This window comes from Branchiostoma belcheri, unplaced genomic scaffold, assembly GCF_001625305.1.
Source record: "Branchiostoma belcheri isolate BF01 breed outbred unplaced genomic scaffold, Haploidv18h27 scaffold276, whole genome shotgun sequence".
NCBI classification, from domain to species: domain Eukaryota; kingdom Metazoa; phylum Chordata; class Leptocardii; order Amphioxiformes; family Branchiostomatidae; genus Branchiostoma; species Branchiostoma belcheri.
Window position 1 is genome coordinate 36,305 of NW_017803883.1, and position 8,901 is coordinate 45,205.

Consider the following 8,901-nt stretch of genomic DNA (forward strand, 5'->3'; position numbering starts at 1 on the left):
GAACTATGAATTTGTACATTTTTATGTTTACCAAAGGAAAATATATTGTTTTTGCTCTGTTTCTTCCTCCTCTTCTTCTCCAGCGACCTCTGTCCTGACCAATGGCATGATTTGTTGACGTCTGTCACCATGGTGACTGGTGTTGGGTTACATAATGTTGCAATTTCATGGTCTGCTCTGCTCCTGTCACCATATACTAGTAGTATATGTGTGTGAATGTGTTTGAGGAAGAATTAACAGAGCAGACCACGTCCAAAGGTAAACATTATGCATTTGCTTTCCAAATGTTACTTTTCTAGTTTATCAATATTATTTATCATTGTTTTCGGTTAGTTACCGTTTTTGCATTACTATCAGTCATCATCGTTATTTATTGTATTTTGATTTTATTGTATGTGACTTAATGTATTTTCTTTATTTATGTGTGGTACGCTGGGCCCTACTGAAAAGCAGTGTTATCACTGAGTGATACAACCCTGTACCCTGCAATATGATACTGCCTGGCCAATTTGATACCGTCTTTTGCCACCCTAGGATCTGCTTGGAGATTATGTTCAACCCATCTTGCTCTTCTTTGCTGTTTAGCTGGCAGCCCAAGAAGCCTGATAGAGACTAGTGTGTACCTACTATAGCAACAAACTGAATGACATAGTCTTTTAATGGTCCTAAGGAAAACACTTTATTGGGAATTCCTTCAGTATACTAGTATTTGAGCTGTGTAAACTGTACATCACATCTGTCAGCATATGTATAACATTTGTCCTTCTTGCTGCCACTAGCAAGTCAAGATGTTTACTGCTGAAGTCCTTGTTTTTTTTTAACACAGTCAAGATGGTTACAAAATGAGTTGGCTACAATCTCTCTATGAATGTTCATTGTTACAAACTGTTGACTGCAACAAAAATTGTGGCCTTTGTTGACGATGAGTGACCTCTGCCCCTTTGCAGTGTGGACTACCACACAAATGGTAACCTCTGACCCTGTACACTGTTGACTACCATAAAGTGACCTCTGACCCACAGCAGACTAGACTACCACAGTGACCTCTGACCCACTGCAGATTTGATGTCAGGACAAATGGTGACCTCTGACCCTCCTCAGAGTTGACTGACCCACAATTGATGACCTTTAACCTCCAGCAAAGTTGACTACCAGACGAATGGTGACCTCTGACCCACAGCAGAGTTGACACAAATGGTGACCTCTGACCCTTCAGCTCTCACTACCAGACGAAGGGTGACCTCTCCCGTAGGATCCTGATGCCGAACTTGCGCCACTCGCGCTGCCCGACCCACAGCTCCTGGGTCGTGTCCAGACAGGCCAGAACGGCAGCTCCCTTCCAGCAAACCATCTGGGGGTCCTGGTCCTACATGGGAGTAAACAAACACGTGTTACAAACAAACAAAAACATAAACTCACATACAGATAAACACACACAGACACACAAGCACACACAAAAACATACACACACACACACACACACACACACACATACACACACACACACACATGTAAACTCACACACACACACACACACACTGTGTGAGTGATTTTGACCTTTGCCCCACTGACCTTTGCCCCAGTGGTGAGCTACTGACCTTTGGCCTGGTGATGACCTCCATGGTGTCGGCAATGTTGCGGTACTTGGCAGGCAGCTGGGCCCTGACCCTGTGTAGCAGGAAATTCTGGGCCCCCGGAAACTTCAGCCCCCCTCCCACCACCAGGATACAAGAAAACATCTTCTTCTTGGTTTCGTCTGAAGCTGCAAGCAAAGAAATAAATAAACTAGAGAGGTGACATTTGCAAAGCAGATGCATAATGTTTACCTTTGCATATATATATGTATACATGGTCTGCTCTGTTATAAATACATTCATATATATGGTCAGACAGGAGTATAAATCCCTCCTACTAGAAAATTGCAACATTATGTAACCCAATACCATTTACAATGGTGAAAGACGTCAAGAAATCAAGTCATTGGCCAGGTCAGAGGTCAGTGTTTGGAACGGAAAAGGAGGAAACGTACGGTACGGACACTTGACGATGCCTGATTTTGCAGCACAGATTTTCCAATCTATGGAAGGTTTTAGGTGGTAATTGGAAAGAAAGGGGGTATATGACATGTATTTTTTTTAATAAGTCCAGAATTTGATCATAACGTTAAGTTTTTTTCGGACTTGAACCTAAACATTTTTATAAGTCGGAACCAGTCCAGTGAACCCGTACACAGCACTACTTACCACAGCACTCTATACTGTGCAGGATGGCCTGATCCACTCCCATCAGCTTCAGGGGGCGGGTTCAGACCCCCTCCGTGAGGCAGAGGGTAGCCTGACCGACCCCCTGCGATGCTTAGCCTCTGACCCCCCTGCTGCTTCTTCGCGCGCCCGCTTGTGTCTGGGTTCCAGACTAGGTTTGGCGTCGGACGAGGTTTTGTCACCTTCTCCGCCGTGCTTGCTACTAGCCTTGGCCTTCTTCTCCGCAACAGCCTTGGCTACCTGCAAATGCGAAAATCATGCATATCAACAGTGATGGCAGACTTCACACCCTTACCCATACTCCTTATGGTAAGGTTGGAGGTTAAAGGTTAGAGGTTGGAGGTTAAAGGTTAGAGGTCAGCCATGCTTTCTGCTAGCCTTGGCCTTCTTCTCTGCAACAGCCTTGACTACCTGCAAATACAAAATACATACATACATACATGAAGGATATGGCAGACTTCACACCCTTACCCATACTCCTTATGGTAAGGTTGGAGGTTAAAGGTTAGAGGTCAGGTGTGCTTACTGCTAGCCTTGGCCTTCTTCTCTGCAACAGCCTTGGCTACCTGGAAATACAAAATACAGCAGGGATGGCAGACTTCACCCCCTTACCCATACTGCTTAAGGTAAGGTTAGGAGTTAAAGGTTAGAGGTTACCTGTTGCTGTGTACTCTGTGTCTGCAGCTGGTAGAGGTGCGTAAGGTTAGAGGTTACAGGTCAGGTTAAAAGTTACATGTTGCGTGGCTGCTGTGTGCTGTGTCGACAGCAAGTAGAGGTGGGTTAAGGTTAGAGGTAAGAGGTCAGGTGTGAGAAGGTGAAGGTTGGAGGTCACAGGTCTGGGTTGAAAGGTTACCTGTTGCTGTGTGCTCTATGTCTGCAGCAGGTGGAGCTGAGGAAGGGTTAAAGGTTACAGGTCAGGGTTTAGAGGTTAAAGGTTACCTGTTGCTGAGTACTCTGTGTCTGCAGCAGGTAGAGATGAGTAGAGGTTAGAGGTAAGAGGTCAGGTGTGAGAAGGTAAAGATTAGAGGTTACAGGTCAGGTTAAAGGTTACCTGTTGCTGTGTGCTCTGTGTCTGCAGCAGGTAGTGTTCGTCTTGGATGTCCTCGGGGTCTCCCTGGTTCCTGAGCTGAGTGTGGACCAGACTGCCGCCGACCAGCCCAAACAGCTGCGGGTAGAACAGACCCATGGGGGCCTAAAGGGGGAGACATAGACCCATGGGTTAGTGTGGGGTAGAACAGACCCATGGGTTAGTGTGGGGTAGAACAGACCCTGGTTCCTGAGCTGGGTGTGGACCAGACTGCCGCCGACCAGCCCAAACAGCTGCGGGTAGAACAGACCCATGGGGGCCTAAAGGGGGAGACATAGACCCATGGGTTAGTGTGGGATAGAACAGACCCTGGTTCCTGAGCTGGGTGGGACCAGACTGCCGCCGACCAGCCCAAACAGCTGCGGGTAGAACAGACCCATGGGGGCCTGCACGGAAGAAACAGACCCATGGGTTAGTGTGGGGTAGAACAGACCCATGGGCCTGGGCAGAAGCTGAAGTGAAGGCCATATACATCAGGGCCCATCACCCTTCATTGAACTGCGACGGGGGCCGACATCGTCTACCAGATACCTTTGACCCAGTGTTGACGTCACACTTCAAAGAAGCCACGTGACAAGCCTCACTGGGTCAGTCTACTGAGGAAGACCAGAGTGACTGGTCGAAAGCTCTAGGTGAGAGAATTTTTTGTGTTGGACCAAAAGTTTTAACTTTAAACAAAAAACCTACCTGTATGGTTTCCTCGCCGACCCTGATCTGGTAGCGCCGGCTGAACGTGTCCGGCCTCTGCACATGGACATCCTGCAGCCTGGCTCCAAACTGGTCCTGGGGAGGGGGGAGATTTCTATTGTTAGAAAATTAATGCTGCTGTGGATGTACATTTTTAATTGATAAGTAGGTAGCCATAAATAATTTCATCAGGTTAGAAGATACTTAGGGTATACAATTTTCTTTACACAACCAGTAAGGTTCTCACCTGCTTATGTTTCGATGTCTATCAGACACCTTCCTCAGAGCTTCTGACTGGAGTTCTGCAATTCTCGCCGCAAAAGCGCCCTCTTCATTGGCTATATATAGCGGCGAGATGCAGTACTCCAGTCAGAAGCTTTGAGGAAGGTGTCTGATAGACATCGAAACATAAGCAGGTGAGAACCTTACTGGTTGTGTAAGAAGAAATTAAAATTCTATACCCTAGATAAGTGGGTAGGTTTTGTGATCTCAGCGGATTTTACGGGTTTTTTTTCTAGATTGTGTGCTGGTGTGTGGAACTGCAGTACCTTGTTGAGATGACAGGAGGCATGCTTGAGCTCCTGCAGCAGCTGGCAGTCCAGCCGGTCCAGCAGGTTGCAGTCCTTATATGGGAAGTTGGTTTTCCTCAGAAGCCACTCCAGGGATCGGGTTACGTCCCTGCCGCCGTAATCCAGCCAGAGTCTGAGAGAACAACACATGAACACAGGTACATACATAGAATACAACACGGTGTATTCCGTATCGCCCGAGGTACCAGCTTGACCGCGAGTCGGATCGCCAAAGGCCGGAGGGAGATCCGATCCGCGGGAGGGCTAGGACCGAGGGTGATGCGGAATACACCGCGTTGTATTCTATTTATGTCATACCCACCCAAGAAAACATGCCTTTCAATGCGAAATGAGCGAATATTTTGTGTAATATGCTAAACTTCCATACCTGGTGCAGGGAAACATCGCTGGAAAGGTTGTTTGTACTGACTGACCTTGAGTTTCTGTGGGAGAGTCCGTCCTCCACGCAGGACACGGCTGTTTTCTGGTCCCCGACGTCCACCACACAGGCGCTGGCCACACCACTGCCAAAGGTCGCACACACTGACTCCTGCACAAACATACATATATGTAACCTTTAACCTGTAACCTCTGACCCACCACACAGGCGCTGGCCACGCCGCTGCCGAACGTCGCACATACTGACTCCTGTATTTGTAGATTTGTAGAAAAATTCTCAACAAAGACACGTCTTGCCAATTCCACCGAAGCAAATCACCCTTTCTTCCTCCATTCTCCACCTCTTAGGAGGAAGTTCCATGCTGAAAGCTTCTTTCCCAAAACAACTTTGGAATGAGCTACCTCGTGATTGCTTCCCCTATGAGTATAACCTTAAACTCTTCAAGTCTAAGGTCAACAAACATCTGTCCTCACTGGCTGTTCTGTAACCCAAAACATTTTAAGTGGCTTCCATGAGCCTTGTTTTGTGGTAACCGATGAAGTAAATAAAAAAAAAGAAAGATACCGGTAACATGCAGGTATCTTTTAATTGTCAGTTATGACTCAATTCAGCAATTGTAGCTGCAATGGCATATTATCTGTTGTGTGATTTTCATTATTAAAAATAAACCGTCATTCTTATTGATTCTTATTCGTAACCATACAGAACTTATTCTCTCATGTCTACTAGTAACCTTTAACCTACAACCTAAAACACACCACAAAGGCACTAGCCACACGGCTGCCAAATTTTGCACACTCTCAGTTGGAGGGTGCCAAGTTAAACCGGACCAAAGGTTGGGAGCTCCCCAAGACTTACTTACCCTTACTTCGGAGGGAGGCAACAGGGGGTGGGACCCGACAGACCGATGCAAGTCTCGGGCCTAGTCTCGCGCTCTCGCAAGATTAGGCCACTCCGTGAACAAGATGGACTGATAGCCATCGAAAATTTGGAGGTCAGTATCTTTACCCTTCAAACTTGTCACTGTTGGAAGAATCTTCTAGTAACTGATAAAATATTGACTGTCAGCCCACCTGATGTGCGATGGCAGCGGAAAAGCCCAGCCTGTTCAGCAGCAGGTTGATCAGTTCTTTGATGTGTTGTCTGTTGTAGATGTCTGGGACAAGCAGGATGCATCTGTAGTGCTAAACAAACAAACAAACAAACAAACAAATAAACAAACAAATTTTAAATGACAGGTGTGACAGGCTGAATAAAAGTTCTAAACGGGAACTATTGCGCTCCAGATGTCTTACTGAGGGACGACTGCGTGTGCGAGATGTCAGTTAGCTTGAGGAATGAATCCCCTCTACTATATACTGCAAACAAATTTTAAATGAATGAACAAATAAATGAACAAATGAATGAACTAGAAGGGTACCATTTGCCAAGCAAATGCATACTGTGCACCTTCACATGGTCTATCCTAACAAACTACTGCTCTGTTTATTCTTACTCAAAGAAAAAAAAACATGATTGTTTTCCTCATGCAAAGGGAATAAATGAGTGAATGAATGAATGAGGGAATTAATGAGCAAATGAACTTGCAAATGAATGAGCAAATGAATTTGCAAATGAATGAATGAATGATCAAATAAATGAGTGAATGATTGAATGAATAAATGAATGAATAAATGAATGAATGTGCGATTGAATGAATGAATGAAGGAACAAATGAATGAATGAACAAATGAATGAATAAAGAATGAATGAATGAGCAAATGAATGAACAAACAAAAACAGAGCCCCTACTTTCAGGTCCTTGACAGGAATGTCCAGAAACTTCTCGATGGCCGTGGTCCAGATGGTCTCGAGGTCTGCTAGAACTGCGGTGAGAGACCCTCCGGTTCCGCTGTGCAGGTGGAGCTGGCCACACGACATCGGCCAGTGGACGTTGTAACTCTCCGAGGGGTGCAGGTACAGGACCTGGGGGGTGTTGGGTGGGGGTGGGGGTAACAGAAGACAGGCACTGTTATGCAGGGCTGGAAATACTGGGTGCATGTGCACCTTGGTGCACCCAAACATGGAGCTGTGCATCCAATATTTCTCTGTAGATGCACCCAAATATTTTTGTAGGTATTTTTGTACACATCATATGTATAATAGTATGCAGGATAGTCTTCATATACAAGTGTCAGAAAAATAATAAGACTGTGATTACTAAGGTTTTAGGACCTAGTAGAAAGCTTTGTTTCTGGTACATTTGAAACAAAAAAAAGTTGATCATGATCAAAGAAGCCTTATTCGCTTTTATTTTTATTCATCAAAACATAAAGACATAACAAGGACAGTGTGACGCTGCACTCAAGTTAACAACTTATATTAACTGCGCCACACAACAAAAAAGGTACAATTAACATTTAAATATACAAAGTTGTCATATCTGTGCGCCGTAGTCCCACCACCCCAAGACATTAAAATGTTAAATTAAATGCTAACAGAGCTATTTGAAAGATAAGATTACATGGTAACCTCCTATATCTCATTGGCGGAAAAACATCCGCCAATCAGAGCTAGGAGGGGGATTTAGGCCCATTATTCGCTGTTGCTAATTGTTCATCTTCTTGTGTTGGATGACAGGAAAGTTACCACTCTGGGGTCTCCTGAACCGTCTGTCATTTCTCGGCCTAACACAGCACTTCTTTCAGCGGGGTACTGAAGTCGCCTACGGGATGCGCTTTGTCCGTTGCCAAAGTGTGCAGTTCACTCCCGCCTACCATGAGCAGGTAGAATTCCCGGGAAGAGCTGTCCGTTTCGAAGCCAAAATCATCTTCGTCGGGAAAACCTCGTATATATATGAGACAAAAATGTTTGACCGAGACACCGACAAGGAACTAGCCAATCGGCGAATTCAAGTGGTCAGCATCAACAAGGAGACGCGAAGGCCGAAGCCTCTTCCTGATTGGGCGATAGAGCAGTACTCACACCTGACGTCACTGCCACGCCCTGCAGTGGTACAACCGTTTGACCTGTCCGATGTCAAACCAGCCTTTGTCTATCCGGTGACAGTGCCACCTAGCGATATCGACCTGAACATGCACACTAACCAATCTCAGTACGTCCGCTACTGTTTCAACTGCGCAGCGGCGGGGGCCAAGAGAGGCGCGTACTCCATCATCAGTGGTGACCTTCTCGACTACGACCTCCGAAGTGTTGACCTGCTGTACCAGAAGGAGTCACAAGAGGGCGACACCCTCCGCATAGAATCCTGGGAAGACATCAGGGAGCCTGATACCATCAAGTTTCAGGTCAAGAAAGGAGACGACAATATACTGCAGTGTAAAATGAGCTTTCACATACCCAGTGTCCCTGACATCGAGAAGGCAAAACTTTGATCAGATTGATTTCCATTCTTAAGTCCATGTTTAAGTAGAACAGATAGTCCACGTTATTAGAAATTGTCAATGAAAAAATTACAGCAAAGTTAAGCAACGAATTTACCATTCAAGAATTCAGTTAATATTAACTGAATTCTTGAATGTCAATGTTACATCATAATCATTTTAATGTCATTTCAATGTTATGAAATCTCTCTCGTCTATGTGTAGACTATGATAATTTAATTTTGTGTAATGTTACATTCCCTACATTTATCTTAGAGAGCACAACTATAACATATCATTGTTTGAAGCTTTTCGTATTCCATACCTCATATTTCTTAATTGTAAGTCTTTGTAGATATCATGTTTATAATCAATGTCAGATATGAATGTGATGTAAATATTTGAATTTTTTGTGTTTTGGTGAGAAAACCATATTTGAACATACTCGAGTTGATGGCTATTTAAGTCAAATCAGTTTCATGAAATCACCTTTAACTTACAACAAAGTATTATTATAAAGCAAACTTTTTTGTAC

General features: G+C 44.9%; 1 protein-coding gene and 1 pseudogene across 1 annotated transcript; one reads left to right on the forward strand and one right to left on the reverse strand.

Moving 5' to 3' along the window:
- Nucleotides 1-548: 548 nt before the first annotated feature.
- Nucleotides 549-7,106, reverse strand: LOC109472458 (annotated as a pseudogene).
- LOC109472456 lies at nucleotides 6,875-8,481 on the forward strand. The gene is made up of 2 exons (XM_019772236.1): nucleotides 6,875-6,960; nucleotides 7,624-8,481. Exon 2 carries the CDS (start codon nucleotides 7,716-7,718, stop codon nucleotides 8,376-8,378), a length of 663 nt encoding a protein of 220 aa, XP_019627795.1. The 5' UTR covers nucleotides 6,875-6,960; nucleotides 7,624-7,715; the 3' UTR covers nucleotides 8,379-8,481.
- Nucleotides 8,482-8,901: the final 420 nt, after the last annotated feature.